The sequence below is a fragment of the Watersipora subatra genome, chromosome 3, assembly GCF_963576615.1.
Source record: "Watersipora subatra chromosome 3, tzWatSuba1.1, whole genome shotgun sequence".
NCBI lineage: Eukaryota > Metazoa > Bryozoa > Gymnolaemata > Cheilostomatida > Watersiporidae > Watersipora > Watersipora subatra.
In genome coordinates, this window is record NC_088710.1 from 52,482,749 (window position 1) to 52,505,386 (window position 22,638).

At 38.0% G+C, this 22,638-nt stretch overlaps 1 protein-coding gene across 1 annotated transcript in view; it reads left to right on the plus strand.

Annotated features, from left to right (window-relative positions):
- Window positions 1–21,132, plus strand: part of LOC137392221 (serine-rich adhesin for platelets-like) — a 45,920-nt gene extending 24,788 nt beyond the window's left edge. The window contains exons 13-36 of the mRNA XM_068078879.1: window positions 31–83; window positions 221–288; window positions 397–568; window positions 794–900; window positions 995–1,096; window positions 1,513–1,563; window positions 1,850–1,992; window positions 2,139–2,367; window positions 2,477–2,676; window positions 2,769–2,973; window positions 3,097–3,266; window positions 10,449–10,696; window positions 10,799–10,969; window positions 11,176–11,389; window positions 11,559–11,826; window positions 15,092–15,439; window positions 16,537–16,751; window positions 17,431–17,598; window positions 17,717–17,871; window positions 18,323–18,521; window positions 18,994–19,114; window positions 19,222–19,527; window positions 19,625–20,148; window positions 20,249–21,132. Coding sequence (XP_067934980.1) covers window positions 31–83; window positions 221–288; window positions 397–568; window positions 794–900; window positions 995–1,096; window positions 1,513–1,563; window positions 1,850–1,992; window positions 2,139–2,367; window positions 2,477–2,676; window positions 2,769–2,973; window positions 3,097–3,266; window positions 10,449–10,696; window positions 10,799–10,969; window positions 11,176–11,389; window positions 11,559–11,826; window positions 15,092–15,439; window positions 16,537–16,751; window positions 17,431–17,598; window positions 17,717–17,871; window positions 18,323–18,521; window positions 18,994–19,114; window positions 19,222–19,527; window positions 19,625–20,148; window positions 20,249–20,857 — 5,046 coding nt within the window. The 3' untranslated portion in view covers window positions 20,858–21,132. The remainder of the gene's footprint in view (window positions 1–30; window positions 84–220; window positions 289–396; window positions 569–793; window positions 901–994; window positions 1,097–1,512; window positions 1,564–1,849; window positions 1,993–2,138; window positions 2,368–2,476; window positions 2,677–2,768; window positions 2,974–3,096; window positions 3,267–10,448; window positions 10,697–10,798; window positions 10,970–11,175; window positions 11,390–11,558; window positions 11,827–15,091; window positions 15,440–16,536; window positions 16,752–17,430; window positions 17,599–17,716; window positions 17,872–18,322; window positions 18,522–18,993; window positions 19,115–19,221; window positions 19,528–19,624; window positions 20,149–20,248) is intronic.
- Window positions 21,133–22,638: the final 1,506 nt, after the last annotated feature.

The following is a 22,638-nucleotide window of genomic DNA, read 5'->3' on the forward strand; positions in this document are numbered from 1 at the left end:
TTTGGCAATGCAATTATGCGTGTGTTACAGAATATGAGAACAAGTAATGAAGGACACGGGGTGCCCACATCTGAAGGTACCAGGTGAGCGCTTGCTTTAATAATCAGTTGAACTTCTCAAAACACTAATTTTCTGATGTGTAAGATGAGTGAATGGACTGGTTTAGTATCAAACGCAATCGTATCACGTTAAAGCTTGTTACATACTGTCCATTTTGTAGTTGCGGCACTACCAACTGTGATCCAAATGACCAGGATGTAATAAATGTTACCCGCCTGGCCTCTGAAGGTATTTTCATTCCTCATTTATATTACTGTTGGTTGTTATCCATGCCAGAATACTTGTGGAGATGTGTCGGTACAAGTCTGTATGCGCATGAATATTCTTTTCTTTTAGATTCAAAACCAAACTGCTGTGCTGTGTGTGGCAAGAAACTAGAAAGCTACACGCTCAGCCAGGCTCTGACCAGAAACACGTGTACTCAGTTTGGCCTCAACATTGAGGACTTTCAGGCGACGTGGCGTGTTTGCAGCGCCTGTGCAAAGCTTCGACGTCGAAAGACCAAGATGTGAGTTATAACAAAATTTATGCTAGAGTGCTTTGATTTCTATTAGAGATGCGAGTACCGCTTGGCCATGTTTTGCATAAATTCTGTGTAACAGTCAAGATAAATTGCAAGTTATTCAGAATAAATGTGGCTCATTTTTCGTTGATGGCATTCGTTAGAATGTCTCTTTGACTGTCAGGTGCGTGCTTAAGTTGGTCTATGAATAGCTCTCTTGGCTTTCTACAGATGTCCCATACCCTCTTGTTCCTCGCCTCACAGAAGGATTCGACATCTTCCGGTGCATTGGCAACAAATACCTCCCCCAATCAAAGCGAAGATCATGAGTGAATTACGTGAGTGAATTACCTATCCTATTGTTGATCAACAACTTGAAGAATAAAAAGAGATATGTATTGCTATGCGCTATTTTATGACGTCCATTCCTAGAAATGGAAGAGGAAGTTAAAAGGTGCTGCTCGGCATGCTATGATAAAGTGGCAGATATACTCTTGGATGGTGACAATGATGTCGATGAGACTTCAACTGGAGGTAAACTGTATCTTGTAAACATCTGTGTGGCACTTGACATTTGTGATTACGCTTGAATGTGGATATATTGATTTACATCTCTTGTGATGAACGGTATTTTTGTGTTGAGACATTTCCTCTTGGATCGTGTTATTTGCGTAACATGGCTTAGATAGAATGACCACTCACGCCTGTGATTTGAGTTCGCCATTGAATTACCGACTAACGAGTTTCTTTTGCTCATTTTATTCTCCAACCATGAATTGTTTTGTCGTTTGTTCTGCAAGGCATGGTAGAATAGTTACATCTTCTGATGTACGTCGCCAAAGACTACTATGGATAATCTAGTTTTTACCCATGCGCAAGTTTTATTTTGTCCTCTTGACCTAACAGCAGTATGGATACCATGACTGATGGTAACTTTGTGTATCGTGCAGGAGGTTATGCTGCCAAGTGGACTGCTGAGGATATTACCAGTTATAAGAATGGTGCGTATTTTCTTTTCAACTTTTTCAACACAGGTCCACCATGCTAGGCACCTTGAAAGTAGCATCAATCTCAAACAATGAGTCTTGGCGTTTGTTTAGTAAAACTATTAACTACCGGTTGAATGTCCTTCTAATCATCTTTACAGCAAATAAGCCAAAACTGTTTAACACTGTTGGATAGGCAAGTAGTGGAATTCATGAAGTGAGTAGGGTAAAATTAGACCTCGTCTACTACTCTTTAAGTGAAACTAGTGAAGGTTATTCGCTATGTCCTCACATTTGATAGGTATACGGCAGCATGGCAAAGAATGGCAAGCGGTCGCGGCATTAGTCCAAAGCAAGTCACAGAATCAGTGCAGGATGTATTTTTATCGGAACAAGAAAAAACTTGGTCTCGACATCATATACAACGAATTCCGTAAGCAAAAGGTACCCACTGGCCGCTCATTTTTCTTTTATGACTTGTGTGTGTGTTCGGCTATTACAGGATTGCTTATGCTGCAGGAGCTAGTTCTTATCATAAGATAATCCTAGTTTGGTTATGATCTGTCAACCTGCCATCCTTGGTGTTTCAGGCATCTGAGGGGCTGGATATTGAGCCGAGTGATGACAGCGCTGATGAAGATGATGACAATGTAGAAGACAATGATCTTAGTAGTGACAATGAGAACACGGGCCATACCGACTCTTCTCTCAACACAGTCATAGATAAAGTTGAGGCCGCACCATCACCTTTTAAAAAGGAAGAGCTCATTGAGCCAAAGCCAGAAAAGATCGTTCGTGGCAGCCCTACAATGGCCATGGGTAAGTTGTTCAGATATTTAGTAAATAACTCTTGTAATAAATAGTGAGTTGTTTCATTTAAGCCTCCTTTTGGTAGCATAGAACTACTCTGTGAGCCATTTGCTTACAGTGAATGGTGACATGATATCAGGACAAGATACTAGCGCCTTGAAGTCAGAGTTGTCAGGTCCTCTGAGAGCTTCCGTGAAACAGGAAAAAATGGATCACGATAGCAGCGCTACAGCCAGCGCTGATGAGGAGCATTCTGTTGATAATCATTTTTTAGAAGACCAGGTGTCAAACGAGGCACCACTGCACCCGTTATTGAAGGTGAGTGCACTCTATGTCATTTTCTGTTCATATCAGTCAGACAATACGCAATGGGATGGTTGGATGTGTAATAGCTCTGCTCCTTCGAACAGGCGATGAAGTTTGTGAAACAAGAGCCCGGCCTAATGCACAATCCTGATGGTATGTATCCTCCGGTAAATTCAGTTTTCTCCGGCATGCCGCCTTCTCTATCTCACACATCCAAAAATCAGTCAAGGTCTGTCGCAGATCTCATCAATCTTGCCATCGAGGATGCACTGAGTGGTGGCAATCCCACCAATGATGTCATCACTTCTGGTAAGACTCATCCGCTCACTTGATTTGACTAGAGCATGCTGTTGCAGGTGGCTCTATTTGCCTTTATGCTGTACATCACCAATATTCTTTCAGATTATCTGCATTAAACCTTGTTCTTTTTAGCAAATCAGCGGCAATCTGTGATCAACCACAAAAATTCTCCAGGAATCGTGACGTCCAGCAAGACCAGTCAGCATTTGGACATGAGAATGGAAAGGAATGCCCAGAGCATGGCCAACTCCGTGCCTGTGAGTCATACTCTCCAACACATCGCTACGACCGATGACCCAACGGTAAGACATTAAATACTCAGCCCTATGCGTTGCAAGAATGCTCAAACAGTGTCACCGTATCCCAGTTAATAACACAAAGCATTAGAAGGCGTTGTGTTATGGGTTGTTATGCTAAGACTTGATAACAGAAAAGGCTGTAGATAACAGCTTTCTCTGTTATCTACAGAAATTTGTTGCGTTGACGGAACAACTTTTTTGTTAAAGTGGTTCCTACTCCAAAATTCCTAGGTTGAATAATCGCTGTAAAAATTTGCTTTAATCCGCTTTCCATTGATCCTCGCTCCTGTTATTTTAATTTTAAACTCTTTGAATTACAGTGCACTCTCAGGATACGATTACCTGATATATGATTTTTTCCCTTACAAAATGGAACATGATGATTTTTCTCACCTTGCCATACGAATTTTATTTCACCATAGGAATTCAACATAATTCTCATCCTAGTTCAAATTTGGCTTATTACGTACGTCGAAATAACAAAGATGCCGCCATGCTGTTCGCCCAAAGCATTATCACAACGCCTGAAAGAAACACGATGACCGATTTCTCTCAGTTCAATATTTCTCATGTGAAAAAAGAAATATTTTTCCTTGAAAACTAGTAGCAAAGTCGGAGTTGCAATTCTTTCAAATAGAAAGTCAGTGGTCAGACAACTTCTCTTAACCCGCTCCCAAAAATCTACTTCATTACGTTTTAAACAGAACATTTTCGAGAACAGCATCGCTCAGGCTTTCTTGTCGACTTAGGTTGAAAAGGTTTTAAACAGGTCATCTAAAACTGCTAGTGAAAACGAAAATGAACTGATGGGAGATATAACTTTAGTGATAAAAAGTTGAAATTCAGTAAAATCATTACAAATCTATTTCCCAAAGTTTATGTGTGTCTGTCCAGCTGCAGCTATATCTTGGATTAAAAGCTCACTGCTTGCTGTATTTGAACTCATGTGATTACAGCCGCAATATTCCATTCCATGCGCTTAACCATCGAGCTACACAAACCTTATAAATGTATTGCACCTATCATATGGTGTATACCTACCGTTCGCACACACATACGGTGCACAAATGCATAAATGTGCATGCCAATGTGCACTTTTGGTTATTAACTGATATTACCTTTTGCATTTGTTATTTTTTGAAATTGTTGAAAAAGCTAATTTTTTGCTACCATTATTTTTTTAGTTTATACTTTCTAAATGTGCCGTTTCAATTTCAACTGTGGGTTACCCTTTTATTTCCGGTTTTTCGTCAAGGAAATTACGAACAACCGGATTTTATTTCCCTTTACCGATTTTTGATTGGTAAATCGGTAAAGAGAAATATTTTTCACATGGCCAATTGTACTATATTGAATTATTTCACATTTACATTTACACACTTTATAGTTGTTTTAATGTGGTTTCTTAATTTATTTGACCTGCACAAAACATTTTCCTCAGAATACAAAGTTTGAAAGTTACAGTTGTTTGATAAAATTTGAAAACCTTTACAATTGCTTTATTTCTTTTCTTAATATGTTTAAACCGCACAAAACACTTTTCTCGTGATAAGAAGTTTAAAAGTTAAAATGGTAACTGTTGTTACCGTACTTTTCGGACTATTAGCCGCTACTTTTTTCTGTTTTGAGCCATGCGGCTTATAAAAAGGTGTGGCTATTCTGTGGTTTTTCTATCACTGCTAGGGCGCATTAACCAAAATCTCTGGTTAGTGTGCCTCTAGCGGTGAAAGAAAAAACAAAACAATGCCTAATGGTACTGTTCTGTTAGACACTGGGTTAAAAAGCGTCGGTTAATTTGGAACAGTGCCGTCAGGCACTGTTCTATTTTAACCAGCAAAGTTGCTGCGCCTTTAAAAGCACCGTCCTCAGTTCTGTGGCCTATACAAAGGTGCGGCCTATGTATTGTTTTATTATCTTTTTTTTAATATATCAGATGTGGCTTATATAGGGGTGCGGTTAATAGTCCGAAAAGTACTGTATATTAAATAAAAATAAGTTTTCTGTGCAAAGATTTTATTACCAGAGCAACGCCGGGCACTCAGCTAGTGTATATAAATCTCAAAGTTTGTGTGTCTTTTGGTTTGTCCAGCTATAGCTAGTGAAATTTAGGAATGAAGTATCCATTTCATGCTGGATTTGATCTCGGAACCTCCTGTATGCCAGGCAAATATCTTCCCAAATAAGTGTGAGAAATGAAAACCAATGCACAATTTTGTTTACATTTCAAAACCTCATAGCAACCGATATCAAGAAGTTGTGATATTTGTTTAGATTTCTGTATTTATATCCAAAAAATTATGCTGAATTTAAAAATTTAAACATAGTTTAGCTGGTTGTCATAAAAATAGCTGTATTTCTATAAGAAAATGTAGGCTTATTACTTAATTTTGCAGATATTAAAAACGGCTTGGCAGTACCACGATATTGGGCACAGCCGTAATATCATCAACAAAATCTTTAGAAAAATAATAACAGTAACGTATTGCACCCATCGGGTCACTATATACTTCGATCTTGTAAATTCGAATGATTATCCTTATAACTAAATCTTATAATAATCTTATAAAATCAAATAATTATTCTTATAATTAAATATTGTAATAATCTTATAAGAATCGTTAGAAAAATATCATCATCATTTCCTTTATTTTCACTGCTTTGGACATCAGTTGGAATACCAAAGTACTCATAAGTGTCCAAAATGTCAGAGTTATCTTCAATTCGGCAAAAAAGAAACGAGCACTTTTCAGTACTTCTATGTTTATTATGGAAACCCATAGACTGGTGAAATGTGCGTGTTTTCCTTTTGAAATGCCCACGACTTCATGGTTCTACCATCTGTCGCACGGCTTTATAGGCCTTTTGTTGGCCAGTCCTGATTTTGATTGAAAAAGGCTTGTCAGGTTTTAATGGCGATTTTAGGCCAAATTAACCTTTCTATTGATGTATAATCCGATCAGATGGGTAAGTTTTAGGATATGGGTCGCGGTCACAGAAACCATAGTTAAGTCGCAAATCATGAAGTTGAGTTATCCGACTTTTAAGTTGCACTAACTGAATTTATAATATTGGTAACTATTTTTGTAACACGTTCATCTGGACCAATCAAAGAGTGATCTTTCTGAATCTGAAGTCAGTTTAGCCAAAAGAAGTCTTTAACCCTCGGGAAAAAAACCTTTAAACCGTTGCTATGCTAAGCAGGAAATACTGAAAAATGGCGTCCGATAAATATAATCGTTGGTTTTTTGCCGATTTTAAAGATAACTTTAACATTTTGGACACTTATAATGAGTACAGTAATACTTCAACTTACGAGTGCTCCAACGTACGAGAAACTTGAGATACGAGCCAGCTTTTAAGCAAGTTTTAGCACTAACATACGAGCCATGTTTGAGATACGAGCACGTGAGTCAGTTGCCAAGTATGCCGGAGGTGTTTTATGAGAACAGCATCACTCTGTATTTTTCAACTGCTCAGATTATACTTTTGTACCGTGTTTTTTGTGTGCGATTTTCAGTGCAGAACTATGTGAATTAAAAGTACTCTGCGTTGACCGAAAGTTTGCCAGTAAAATGAAAAATAATTCAAAGAAAAAGCGAATGATAACAGTTGATATTAAACGGAAAATTATTGAAAAATATGCAAAAGGTGTATGCGTGATTGAGCTAGCTCAGCAATATGACAGAAATACATCCACAATTATCAAACCGAAGGATTATATTCAGGGCATTTAGTTCGCAAAAGGACTGGCCATAGTTTCTAAACGGCGCAGCGATCTTCTCGACCGCTGATGGAGAGACTGCTCAGGCATTGGATAAACAATTGGCCGGTGACAGCGTAACTAAAACGATGCTATATGAAAAGGCCGGTGCTATCGAGCAAAACTATAAAAATAGACATTCGGACGAGTTGGCTAGTGGTCGTGCATTAACCTTGTGTGACGACACCTGCGTTCGTCCTAATTGCAACATGTTGAAAGGGTGACAAAGGCAAACGTCTTTAGATAGGATTATCTTAAAACGGCCGGCTAGTCGTGAAAGCGAAACAAAGGAAAAATTAGCTAACCAGCGATAAACTTCAAACTACAACGCCGAAGAAATTTCAAATACGTTAAGTTAAAAATGAAAGTTTGCTTTTAGGTTTGCTTCTATGTTTGTCTTTTAAGACATTGATAAAATCCAAATTTATCAAAGTCAACTGTTGTAATGAAGGATAACTTATATCTCCCTCTCTGGCAAATGCTAGCGTTAGCTGCTATCGTATGTATTTAATTTTACATTTTAATTAATCGCATTTCCTTGCATTATTTTGTAATTGTTGCTTTTTGAAAGCATTTGGTAAATTAGGACGATAACCAACATGTTCTTTCTGTTACAATATCTTTTTTTGAGTGTTTCATTTGGATTTTTTAGAGTATGGGAACCAATCAATATATATTTAATGGTTCTATATATAAATAAATTGCACCAACATGCGAGTAAATTAACATACGAGCTCAGTCTCGGAACGCATTAAGCTCGTAAGTCGAAGTATGACTGTACTTTGGTATTCCAACTCATGTCAAAAGCAGTGAAAGTAAAGGGAATTACGATGATATTTTCCTAACAATTCTTACAAGCTTATTACAATAGTTAATTGTAAGAATAATTATTCTATTTTTAAGATTGTTTTCAGATTTAATTTTAAGAACAATCATTCGAGTTTACAAGATCAAAGTATATAGTGATCGATAGTCTGTAATATTTTACTGTTGTTATTTTTCTAAATATTTTGTTAATGATTTGGCTGTGCCCAATATCGCGATACTGCCAAGCCGTTTTTAATATCTGCAAAATTAAGTAATACGTTTTTTTTATAAATATAAAGCTATTTCTATGACAACCAGCTAAAATCTGTTTAGATTTTTAAATTCAGCATAATCTTTTGAATATAAATACAGAAATCTAGATAAATATCACAACTTCTTGATATTTGTTGCTATGACGTTTTCAAATGTAAACAAAATTATGCATTGGTTTTCGTTTCTCAAACTTTAACGCCAGTTTTCTCGGAACTTTGTTTTCACACTAATGGTAAACGTGCATTCAGTTTTTTGACCATAAAATCTGCTGTAATTAAGCTAGAATCAAATTTTTTTTGCAAAATAGCTGTGAGAAATTTCTCCTTCTGCTAGTGTAGATAACTTTAAATCTTATAATCCCGATTTAACCATGGTTTCTGTGATCATGACACATATTGTCGACACTTTTGAAAGACTTGGTAATATATTTAAATAGGTTTACGTGTTTTGTATCATTATTATGTTTTAACGACTCCACACAAAAATGGTTAAATTTGTTGATGAGATTTCGGTACAAGGGTTTGGGTACATCCGTTGATGAATAATTTTTGGGAGTTGTGTGCACATATGCATTTATCATAAAGCTCCCAAACACTCGCTTTGCTCGTGTTTGGTCGTGGAATTATTTTTTAATATGTACAGCACTTATATAAAATGTTGACGATTTTTACCAGGGTATGTTTGCATTATATAATTACTATGGTTTCTATACCCCTACTTACTGGACCCAGCGCCTCGACTAGCTGCAGTGCTACTGCGCATATGGGCCTCATCACGCCTTAACAATAGGAACTAAGCTTCTTTATTTTGTTCAATCTAATCAATATTATAACTATATCTTTATTTTTACTTAATGTTATATTTCTACTAATTGATGAAATAACGCACACGCACACTTTTGATTTTTTCACCATGCGATGCCAACCCTAAAACGGATTAAAATCGTATCCTGGGTGCATTATTGATATAGGTTGTATAACGAGCTACTCATTTTCAGGGCTGAGCAGCTCAATCTTGTACTTCAATATACGAGCTTAATGTGTTCCGCGTCTGATCTTGTATGTCAATTCACTCATATCTCAAATCAAATTTTTATAAAATGACTAAATACAAACTAATCTTTTTCCATAAAAACAGGATATTAAAATGGAAACACATGCTTTAATTCATTCTAATCACCTCCACTCACAGTAACAAATACCTATCTAGTGGTTGAGCTGAAGCAAAATGAGACGTTACTATGTACAGCGCTGTATGGAGGTCTTTCCTTCAAGACAGGTGGAGGCTGCTAATGGCTGTGTGAGAGAGACTTCACCACAGCAACACATTAGCTGCACTGCTCTTTTGTGAACATAACATAAACTTGAAGCTCAAGTTAATTGAATTTAGCTTACATAACTTTCTTGCATTACATTAAACTTACAGTAATTCTAACTTGCTTTTCATTTTCAGCTGTTTACTTTTTTTTGTTCGGCTTTTTTGACTCTTGCCTCGTTTTTCTCTTGCTCTTTTTGCCTCAGCTTTTTTAAAGCTGATCTGACGAGAAAGACCAGGTGATGCTGTTTTTGTAAGCGGTCTCTCGCATACTTGGTAACCTAGCGGCCGCATCGAGAACCTTCTTCTTTGCTTGTGTCTCAAATTTGTCTCGTATCTAAGAAGCAAAAACTTGCTTGAAATGTTATCTCGTTATACATGTATATTATTATCTCAAATTTCTCATATGTTGGGACACTCGTATGCCGAGGTATCTCTGTATATAGATTGGTTGGGAGTTGTTTAGTTTTAAATTAAAGCTAACCTTTTCATCATTTTCGATTGATTGTGTTTTCATTGTTTGGATAGGCTTCAAAGTGGGTTGTCTTCTACTTGCTTGGAGATGCTCTAAAGTGGGTTGTCTTCTACTTGCTTGGGTACTCTCTAAAATGGGTTGTCTTCAACCTGCTTGGAGATGCTCTAAAATGGGTTATCTTCTACCTGCTTGGAGATGCTCTAAAATGGGTTGTCTTTTACCTGCTTGGAGATGCTCTAAAATGGGTTGTCTTCTAACTGCTTGGAGATGCTCTAAAATGGGTTGTCTTCTACCTGCTTGGAGATGCTCTAAAATGGGTTGTCTTCAACCTGCTTGGAGATGCTCTAAAATGGGTTGTCTTCTACTTGCTTGGAGATGCTCTAAAATGGGTTGTCTTTTACCCGCTTGCTCTACTCGATTGGGTTTTGTAAAAGCTACTTATTCAGTACACTATTATTAGGTGTTGCATGTTTTTCAAATGAACAATTATGGTAACAAGGTATTTTAGGAGAGGCGGAAGAATTCCAATATTTCACATAGCTGTTTGTATGTACAGTCAAGGAGGACAGCTCAGGCGCCATACGAAGGAGATCCAAGGGCTTATGTACAGGCGTCTAAGGAGAAACAGCAACTGGGTCAGCAAAGATTCCAGATGCCAGGAACTATAGATGGCATGCAAGGTAGAGCGCCCCCTCCTGCCCACTCGCATCACCTCAACCACAGCTTGGATAAAAGAAGTTCTGACAGGAAGTCACCAGCCACTCAATTCGCGATGTATGATAAGACTAACAGCTCCGACAACGGGTATGTTAGACACTTGGAATGCCAGTAATTGGTAAACCAATCATTCTTCAAGCGCTTGTGCCGTAATAGGAGTCGTTTATTATTGGCCACCGTGTATTTCAGCATGTCTCTGCATGGCAGACAGACAATAGGTCAGCCCCCACCGCTAATATCCTCTGGACATCATCAGCACTCGCTGTCACACATGGCACAACATATCAAGAAGGAGGCAAGTCATGCAGGTGGATCAATACTAAAGGGTACCTCTGCCAGTCACTCACAGCAACCAACCAGGTAATGAAATTTAATTACATTTTTGCAGTTTTTTTTTTGTGTATTTTGAGCGATGCATATAACAGCATACAGCTTGTATAGTATTGGAGAGTGTATATAACGAAGAGAAGTTTTGTCACAACAGTGTCCGTAAAAAAGTGTACAGTATGCATTTATCACTCACTATCAATTTACACTAGTCCTGTGTATAAACTGATTTATTGCAGGTTTGATGGAGGTAGCATCTCCCATGGCACACCTAGAAACCAAACAGAGTCTAAGCCTCTGTCTCAAACCAACCGTGGAGAGGAGAAGTCATCTCGGTCCCCTCGGTCTCAGCCAAGCATGCACTCACCTGCTGTGCCCAGTCCAGTTCCAGCCCCAGTTCCTGGTGCCATTTCTCATATGGACAAATTTATTGAGCAGCAGCAGCACCAACAGGTCAGCACTTGCTTCGGATTCTTCTGCGCATCACAAGGATTCTCTTGCCACGTATCCACCATACTATCACCAATTCTGTAAATTGTTGTTTTACATTCTGGTATGGAGTAGCTAAATGCACAGCTTTCGAGGTTTGCTTATACAATGTATTCCAATTTGTTTTCACTAGCTTATGTACCTCCACATGCAAAGAGCTCTTAGACCCGGTCAACTGACACCTAACTTCTCTCAGCTAGCTGCGTCCTTTCCACCTGCGTTTGAGTCGTATCAGACCAAGTCGGTTCTCCAGAATGACTTCCTCACAGCTAAGCAAATGACCAACAACTCGGTGAATGTACCGGTCAACGCGGCCGCATACTCGTCTGCCCTCGACAAAGACAAAGGTGGCCAGATGTCTCCACATCCGAGAGACCCTCTGCTAGCTGCCAAAGCGGCAGGTCAGTTTCCTAGACCTTGTCTTTCAGTATGTGCCTGCTGTCGTATGGCATAGTGAGCCTTGTAATATCGTGATCTTTCAGTATGTGCCTGCTGTGGTATGACATCGTGAACCTTGTAATATCGTGATCTTTCAGGATTTATTCGGTTGGTTAATAATAAGCTCTTTGTAAGTGTTAACTTTCTTATTACTAATTTAGCCAAGTACTATCTGCTTGTGATCTACCCACCTTAATTGCAAATAAAAAGGCATATCATAAATACCCGCGAATAGGACGATACCATGTATAGGACACAGTGGATATTTGACCCCAAAACGATGGAAAAACTGTGTAACTGTGTATAGGACACATCTTAATTTTATTCCTACATTTCTATTAATCTTTATAGAAATGGTGTTGTTTCATGTTAATTTTCGACATCCGAAACATGTCGAAATCATTCGACATTCGTCATGTTGAATGATTGGTGAATCAAGTGAATCAAAATTGAAACGGCACAATACAGACCTCGTCTTCATCCCTGGCAGCGTGACCAGTATTGTGCAACCGATGATGTCGTTGTGAATAAGCCATTCAAAGCAGTATTAAAGCAGAAATGGCCCGAATGGATGATTAATGGTGAGCATACTTTCACCAAGGGCGGCAACATGAGAAAAGTCGACATGCCTACGATCTGCCAATAGTGACCACGAGGATAAATATTGTAAGATCGAAATTTTTTAATTAATTTTCGATATTCTGAATAAATGCATAATTTTTATAATAAAGGTATCCATGGATTACACACCTGGGTTTTTAGGTCAACTTCTTAAGAAAAAAGTGCGTCTTTTACGCGGGTATTCACGGTAGTTATACGTTGCTGTAATAACAAAAATGCACATAGTTAGAAATTAATTGAACCTGAGAATTAAAGTCTCTACTTATACAGGGTAACAACTAGATCAAATTTTCACCGAAAAATTTACATCAAGTACATAAGGTGACTAACGCACGTGGCAGGAACATAACTTGGTAGTAAAATACGAGGGTCAATCAATAAGTAGTGGGAATTTTGTCATAACTTTTGTTCTATTTTATCTAGCAGTTTAATATTTTCTAGACTTATTAAGGAGAGTTGTCACTACTTAGTCAAAAATTCATCATTTTAGTGATTCAACTTTTTGATATTATTTATATTCAAAATGGCCACCAAGATGAAAAAATGCTCACTCATAGAGCAAAGAGCTGTTATGAAATTTTTGGGAGCTGAAGGTGTGAAAACAAGAGTCATACACAGAAGAGTGAAACAGCAATATGGGGAAAGCTGTATGTCATAGACAAGCTGCTATAGGTGGGTTGATGAATTCAAGAACGGGCGAGAAGACATTGCTGATGAGCCAAGAAGTGGTAGACCAGTGGATGTTTCAACTCCAGACACAGAAGCTGAGGTGGAAAAGCTGATTAGATCTGATAGATGACTCACTATAGATGATTTTGCTGAGACCATGGACATTTCACATGGAACTGCACACAATATGGTCCATAAGAAGCTAGCTTTCAACAAGCTTTCAACAAACAAATTTTTATCTGCAGGAATTGAGAAACTTCCAGGAAGGTGCAACAAGTGCATAGAAAAAAGGGATTATGTTGAAAAGTGAAAAAAATGTAGCTATATCTTATTATAATAAAATGTTAGTACAAAATTCCCACTATTTATTGACTGACCCTCATATCAAAGCACGTCTGATGTAGTCTGACCAAAAATCCACATTTCGGAACAAAATTTAAATTTGTCGCTGTCGCTCACTACTTGGTTTAGCCTGTTAATTTAGCATCAAGTAGGCCTACCTACTCTGTTTACTCAACTTAGCATCAAGTAGGGCTAACTACTCGCCTTACTTAACTTGGCATCAAGTAAGCCTAACTACTCGGTTTACTCAACTTAGCATCAAGTAGGCCTAACTACTCGCCTTACTTAATTTGGCATCAAGTAGGCCTAACTACTCGGTTTACTTAAAGGTTGACTTGCAACAAAATTCACATTACAGTTATTTGGTATCAAAAGATTCACCATGTCTTACTCTGTTGTGTTGTAAGTGCCAAATATGTGGAAATGTGATTACAAGTTCTTAAAAGCTCAAAAACGAAAAGCAGCCGTAAATTGGAATCTCTTTATTTCGATGACGTAACCACGAAATTTGGTTATCGTCTTGTCACGTATGTTCTCACGTGAATTAAAAGGCCAATACAAAGCTCAATATAAAACTTATCGTAGTACTAGTTTATGACAAACACTTCTGGTTTCACCGAAGACCCCGTATCAAATATAGATGCTCGCTACTTTACAGTTTTGTTTCGGCATTATTCAATCATCAAGTCGTAATCTGATCATGTGACCCAATACTTCGCAAATAATTTTTGCAGCACTTTCCGATTATCACAGGTGACCAACAGGCTCTTCATGATTATCAGACAATGATATGTACTCCTTCGAGCTAAGGTTAAGAAGTTTAACGATTTTTTACGGTAGGGTATAAGATATCAGTGCTAAAAGTGACAGCATTACAATGACGATAAAACAGACGCGTAAGAACAATAGACATATTTTTATTGAATGCGTGAAGTATATTTGTGAAAATATTTCGACGAATAAGGTTGCAAGAAAGTGTAAACAGAAACCATCTCTCACAACTACATCACATTTGAGCCGTTTTGGAAAGCGAATCCAAACTACGGCGGTCTCGTGTGGCTGCGATTAACTGTTCATTTTTGAGCTTTTAAGAGCTTGTAATCGCCTTTCCACATATTTTGCACCTACAACACAACAGAGTAAGACATGGTGAATCTTTTCATATCAAATAATGGTAATGTGAATTTTGTTGCAAGTCAACCTTTAACTTAGCATTAAATAAGCCTAACTACTCGCCTGACTTAACTTGGAATCAAGTAGGACATGAAACCAGTTTTTATGCCTTTATGATGATGGTATCGATTAATTAACGAATTGCACAGCTTGGATATGCAAGTCTCCTTCAATGTTATTGTGTATTATTCATTAGGACTACAGAGCTTTTTATATCAAAAAGGGACTCTGGTTAATGCTGTTTTAAAAATTTGTAAACAATGCTTATCATGAATGATAGAATGATCAACATATTGACAGTTCGAAAAATAGCTTTTAACTTACAACAGGAATCGTTTAAGTCATTTCTCATTGATAACGGTGTTGTCTCGGATGTGACAACGGATATGACTCGAGACTGTTCATTCTCATTTTATTGTATAGGAGTCCAGTCTGGTATAATCGACCCACAGATGATGATGCTTATGAACAGCACTCGATTGATGGCTCCCAGAATTGCGGAACATCCGAGGTTACCCATAGTGCCCATGGCCACTCCTTCAGCAACCAAAGAGGAAGCTCGATCATGGACCTTAGTGAATAAGACTTCTCAGCCGAACAGGCCTACTTCCGAGGCTCCCATCGGACAGAAGCAGGTGATAATACCGAAGACAGTTGAGATGCTGCAGCGGCCTCCAGAAAACAGCCGACGGAGTGCTTCACCACACGCAAAGAGAGATGGTAAAACTCGTTACGAGAAAGAGTTGGAGGAGATGAAGTACAAGACAGAGCGTAAGTGTTGACAGTTGATGACGCATTGTTGTAAATATCATAGATGTAGATACAAGGAAATTTGAGAGAAAAATGTTGTTATGCATAGCCAGGGCCGATTGATCTGTTTTTCACAAGATCAGAATGAATCATGGGTAGTCATGTAATGGATTGCATAGAGGTTTTGTTGCATTGGAAACAACCTATGCGTAGTGGTCATTTGCGAGTTTTCATCTTGGAGGCTTTAGTTTTAAACGTGTGAACAATTATTATTTGCAGATTAGGAAGGGAATTGTATCATTCTATTGTTTTTTTTATTGGATTTTTAAAACACATAAAAGCAGTAATTTAGCTGTTATTTGCTACAGAAGTGTTACATGTTGCCAAATGCCACTTTGCCTTTTGGCATTGGAGGCATATAATATAATAACACATACTTCAATCATTTACTTCACACACTTCAATGACTTTTTCAAAGGATTTCTTTAAACACATTTAGCAAAATATTGCTTATTTGAATATAGCCAAATATATTGAAACCCATTGTTTACCTGTTACAAGCTGTCCAGGCATGGCTTGCTATCATAGGTTCTTTTACTCAAAATGATTACCCTCTCTTTAACATTTTTTGCATGGATCCTATTCACTGTGTAATATTTGAACTAAATCTTTTCATCCATATCAATAAGAACAAAATGCATAAATGAGAATTTTTTGTAATTGGTTGTAGACAGTGCGTTAACTTTTTACCAACACTGTTATTTTCAGTTTGGATCTGTTTAAACACCTTGAACGCAGGTGAAAGGTGAATGCTCTTTAGAAAAATAAAACATCAAAAAATAAGTTAATCCCATTCTCCCATTTGAAAACCCTTAATGGTGTGCTTTAAGCTTTGCTATAATTCTAGCATGCATCAATAAATCGTTTTATCATTATGATTTATCATTGGATTTTTACACAAACTAGCTATTCGATAATACAAATAATTCGGCATTCATGATTTCTGTGTGAATAAATCTGTACATGTGTACGAGAAGTTTAATGAGAGTTTTTCTTATCGCTCTCTATTATTATGTCTATTATTATCTCTATTATTATCTCTATTATTTGGATTGCAGGCAGCCAGCAGGACAAGTCTGGTTACTCTCACAAACCTCAGCTCGCTCCTAACTATAACAAGAGTGTAATGTCATCTATGAAACAAGATGAGCTACTGAGGGAGAAGTCTACGGAAGGCAGAGAAAGGTCAGCGTTGGATTATCGGGACCAGCTATCTTCACAGTTCTCCAGGTCGTCATATGTCTCTAATGAAGACTCGCATCATTCTGGTCAGGTTAGTAACTAATGTGTCTGATTTGTCAGCTCTTGCCATCCGTATAGTAGGTAAGACCTGGCTACACGCAAAACAATGAAATGCATAGCCAACACGTTGTGTAGATACTCCTACTCCAAGGCCGGTAAACGATGCTTTATATTGACAAATAGATCGACGTTGATCGCATTGAATTCAATCGCTTAGTCATGGCCGTTTAAAACAAATTTTAAATGAGTAAAATGGAATTGATATTGTTTATTAGAATCCACTACTTCAGCCAATCACAGATATTTTGATACGTAGCCAGGCATTAAAGGTGTGTAGGGTAATTGCGTGCAATTTTTTTGAAAGACGAACGTTTAAGCTCCATCACAATATCTAGCTATATTGAAACAAATAACCAGGCAATACATTTTGTTGCATTTATAGCCCGAATTCAATGAACTATTGAAAGGTTCATGATGGAAACAACACAAATGATGGAAACAATGTAATTAATCCGACCCAACATGCATTAAATTGAAAGGCCGAACTTAATGCTTTTTGCTTCTGAATGTTTAACTCCACATTTGATCCAAGATCCATTCATGCTAAAAATTTGTTACATTAAAGAATTATATTATATTATTGATCTTAACTATAACTGGTGTGAAAACTATTACTAGTTTGATGCAATTTTTGTGTGATTCGTGTTCAGCCGGGAGGAGACAAGACGTCAGACACTGCAGATCAAGCCTCTTCCTACGCGGATGCCTTGCATTGCAAGAAGTTGCGTCAAGTTTCTCAAGTCATCCGCAAGGAACAGCTGCCTAAGGACGCTTCTTCTCTCTTTTCTTCTTCCTTTGAAAAAGATTCCCATATGCAGGTATATGCAGTTTTTTGTTATCTGACATCTCTAATGACAAACTCTGCCTGCATTATTTCATAATCTTCTTGGCGCAACTGCTTCACATTGTTATGGTATTGTTTGCTTTTATTTTTAGAGGCCATTCCTGATGGGAGGGACAGCTGCCAATATGATAAATGATATAATCACAAAGCAGATAAATAAAGAGACTACAAATGAACAAAACAGACAATTGGCCGCCGCTGCATCACACCAGCACACTTCTGTCATAGTTCCACCCAAAAAACAAAGGTGACCCTTTGACTAGTTTGGGTTAAGTTGCGTTACTACTAGCGTCTCAGCCTAGATCGGTGGTTCTTAACCTTGTTGGAGATGCTGATTCCTGCAAATGCCATATCTACATTCATCAAACCATTCATAGTACGATATAGATGTTATATAGGGAAATTAAATACGTGCTGTGTTCATCAAACCATTCATAGTACGATATAGATGTTACATAGGGAAATTAAATATGTGCTGCGTTCATCAAACTTTTAAGACTGTCTTTCTGATCTGTTAGTAGAGTTTTGACTAACTCTGGTTGAGAACCACTGATCTAGATGCTTTGATTATGTGTAATAGGTTTCACCAGGCTCTCTAGAGCTCCTTTGGTCTTACTAGTTACAAGTTATCTAAAACTTGTCAATAAAAAAAGCTGATGGTGGACATGAGTAATGATGCTATGTGATTCCGTTCACAGGTCCATACAGCATAGTCGGTCAGACACGGACATTAGCAGTTACAGTCCAGCTGGCAGACTGTCAGGCAGTGTTGCGGAGACTTCAAGCACGAACTCTCTGCCTCCGTCTTCTGCTAGCAATACATGTAGGAGCAGTGGGCAGATCACGCTTGCTGACAGGATAAATGAGATCATCACAAATGACTATAATAGCATCCGGGTAATGATCAAGCATCCCATAATTTGCTGCTTCAAGTTGGCCATATTTATTCATTAAAAGTTGTTTTTCCGTATGACTTGTTACACAGGTTTCCGTAGTTTCGTGGTCATTTTTTGGATGATCACCTCTGCATACATAATTGCAGAGGGAGTAGGTGTAAAATTTTACATAGCTAATGTTTTATTGGCTAACTTTATTCCAGGTAGCTGTAATCTTTCTTATTTGGAAATGTTAACAAAACAATAACATTGTCATCACTATAATTTCTGTATGCCTTATTAAATCTATAAAAATAGATCATTTTAAAAGAATAATTTCATGGCCATCGTTGGCTAATCATTCAATGAAGAGCATTACAATAGAAACATTAACATGGTTTATCATTTGGTTTAGCCACCTTGTCAAACACTACTGTTATAAAACGCCATTCGGTTTGGCCAAGCTTAACACCAAAAGTATTTACTGATTATAGGCTTCAGAAAATTCGGAAGTTTATTCTTCCGTTGCAAACCAAAAATCAGAAAGGCCAGCTTCCAACCCCACCACTCATCCGACGTATAAAGTAAAAGATGTAGAGCCAATTTCTCCTCCGAGTGAGTGCTCTGCATTAATCAATGCTTTAGTTGTCTTCATGATTTTGTTTCTACTTTTATTTAAATTTGTTGCAAATTGAATTTTTTTATTTTGATGTGTGTTTCAGGTTCCAGTGGCAGCCAGTCTAAAACTTCAAAGTATGGTGATAACCAAAACAATGCTGGCAAATTAGGTATACCGGGTTCTAAGAAAAATGCAGGCATTCGATCTTTATTGGTAGCAGACAATTGCAATTCTGTTGACTCAAATAAGCCAGTGGAAGTGCTTTCATCAGCGCCTCCTGCAGGAATGTCACTTATGGAGGTGCTCAAGAATAACCTAGATGAAGCCATCCGGCATGATGTTGACTTGAATAATGCTAATGGTCAAGCAAAACCGCCTCTATATGGGACCAGCCAACAACCTTACAGCAGTAAGCCAGGTCCATTCATTATTAATAGGCTTACCTGACAATTGTATGTGTTTCTCTTTGTATGGCATGTAAGTAACAACATGTACTATCAATTTAGCAGAACGCCTGTGCGATGCGAGCGCGCAAAGGGACAGTATATCGAAGAAGAGAAACTTAGAAGCTATGCTTGCACCAACAGGCAAAAGAGCTGCTGTCTCACCATGCAGAGACAGATCTCCTGAAGAGATAGAGATGTATCCAGCCAACACGAGTTCTTCACCCGCACTGTTACCAAGTTCAGGCCCGTTATACAGGCCCCCTGTGTCTAACCCTTACTCTAATGCTAGCATCTACAGTAGACCACTAACTCCTAGTCATTACCAACAACCACAGATGGGCAGCGGTCTTCCTGACAGCAGCCCTTTCAACACTCCCAACAGCCCATCTAAGACCTCTCCAATCAACCCTAATGCAGCCACATCGAAGCCAGGATCTGCACATTTGAACACGGACCATGTTCTCTCAGGGTACTCTAACCTACCTATTGCATCTCATACCTATTATCAACAAAGGAACTCAATTCCAAGCAGCCGATATCCATCTCATGTCTCTACTGGCCGGACGATCAGCACTGATGAACTGGTAGGGATTAACTATAAAAATACTACTATTTGTTGAGGTGTCTATCTGAACCTTGACATGGTGCTCTACATAAAAATGTCATGTACCTTCCTATATTTAGGTGATTGATGAGAGCTCAAACAGTGGCACAGATTCAAAGCAAGGTGGAACAAGTAATTCTCCAGCTAGGGGAGCCATGAGGTCACCCGGGGTCACAACCTGTAACAGAATGTCTCCTATAGGAGGCTACCACAATAATACAGCACAAGGGAGCAATAGGGTGTCACCCATAGCTGGTGCCTCTGCAGCAAGCAGAACATCCCCCCTTACCAGTATGCAGGCTTGTGTAAGGAAATCACCCATAAGTGTACCTAACAGTAGCAATAGGATGTCTCCTGGAGTTTATGGAGGTGCACAAGCCAATTCAAGTAGACCCTCAAGTAGGCAGTCACCTGCATTATCTAATCGTCAATCGCCAATAGCATCAGGTCACTCGCCTCTGGATGGTATGGTGAAATCTCCATTGACTTTTGTCGAGTCTTCCGCATCTCGCGGCATCCATTTGAACACAGACATTTGTAAGTTTAGTAGTGTTAATGAAAATAGTGTTCCTCATGCTTTAGCGCCGAAACCGCTGGATTCAACAAGATCTATAAATTCATTAGGGATGCCACATTCGAGGCCTTTGCTTTCTGAACGCTATGAAACTTTATCTGACGATGACAGATAAAAGCTAGAGTCATAGTTGTAGAATATATTTTTATACGATGAAACATTTACTCACTCCTATGTGCATTGTAACTTTGTTCTACTTGTAATCTTACTGTAAACTTTAATTCGCCAAATTTGTAAAAACTTGTTCCTTTTATGTTAATAGTGCTGCCTTTAATGTACAGCTTGAAGTAATGCACCCTTGTCATTCCTTTGGAGCACTCATCGCATTGTAAGGAAACATGGAATTGATTGTTTTATATGTACATACAATAACAGAATTGAGCTTCTGCATCTTACAACACTAATAGTGGCCTTCACTTAGGTTCGCTACAGTGTGACTTGTTTTCAATACAGGCTCTATTTTATACACAAAATTAACCTTTCCATCATAAATATGATGCACATTAATTCTGCCAGTGGATTACATCATTGCTGAAACAAGCAAAGGGCTAAAATTCTCAACCAGTATTTGTATTCTCAAGTCACCTTACAAGATGTGTCATGCTGGTGGAATTTTCCCAGTGGTCTTTGTTGTATTGACTTTCACCATTTCTTGATGATGCTGATTCCTACAAGTGTGATGTTATGTTAAACGTAGACTATAATGCAAACTAAATTTTTTCTGTTGTCATCAAATATTTTGTAAGTGAATTACTTGCTGTCTTAGCATGCAAACAACATGCGCAGTAAAATGTAATACCAAGTTAATTGGGCTTGCAATTCATTAGATGATTGGAATTTTTTCTCATGGTGTATACATGTATTTGCTGGAGGTGAATATATCCGTTTGCATAGTCCTTTGCAGCTCATTGCAGCCAACAAAATGAGTATCATTGATAGGCTGGTATTGTAATAATCATACTACTTGTTTGCATTATCCTAATATCTACACAAGAAACTTGAGTTTGCTACAACTGTAAACCTGTAGCTAACGTCACTAACCTCATATATGAAACGATGTGATAGAGTCCAATTAGAAGTATGTAAGTGCAAATGGTTGAAGCCAATATTGCCATCAAGATGTAGTAAGTAGTATATTTGATTGGAATGACTGATGGCTCAAAGCTTTCCATTGTCATTTGTCTGCTTCTGCATTCACATAATAACTAATGAACTAAATTGCAAACCGCTACGCTTTGTTGTCTAATCGCTACGCTTTGTTGTCTAATCGTGTTTCCTCAGAGACATGCTTTTGGAGTAAGACACTTGAAGGATGTGTTGTAGAACTTAAAGCACTACATTGGTTCGAGAAGTTGTTTATGAAGCATTAAAATTGGTAAGTGGAGTACACATAACAGATTAAAATATAACAAACAAATCATCGACAATTGCCAATCGTCGTACACAACACAATTGTGAATAAAATTCACACAGCCAATATTTATCAAACACATTTTTATTGTAATTCTTAATTACACTGGATTGCGCCAAGTAATCATGTTAAGTACTATACTTGCCACCTTATTTTGCAGTCAATTCATCATTTGCTGTTGCCATATGCGACCACACTATAATAAAGCTTTGTTGTGCACTATGTAAACAATTGCTGTCTACTACATTGAACCAGGGCTGTATAGCTTCACAGCTGGAATAGCTTGTGAAGCTATACGGCTCTGCATTGAACAATGTATTTCAACCAACCAAAGGAACTAAAGATTCTTCGAATGGGCTAAAATCTCTAGGGAATAATTACCTGCTTTACATTTTTGTTCATCCTGTCTTCATTGATGAGCTTCAGTTTGCAGTTGGTGTAAGCCAAGTGGTTTAGCAATAAATGGCCTACATGTGATGTTAGAG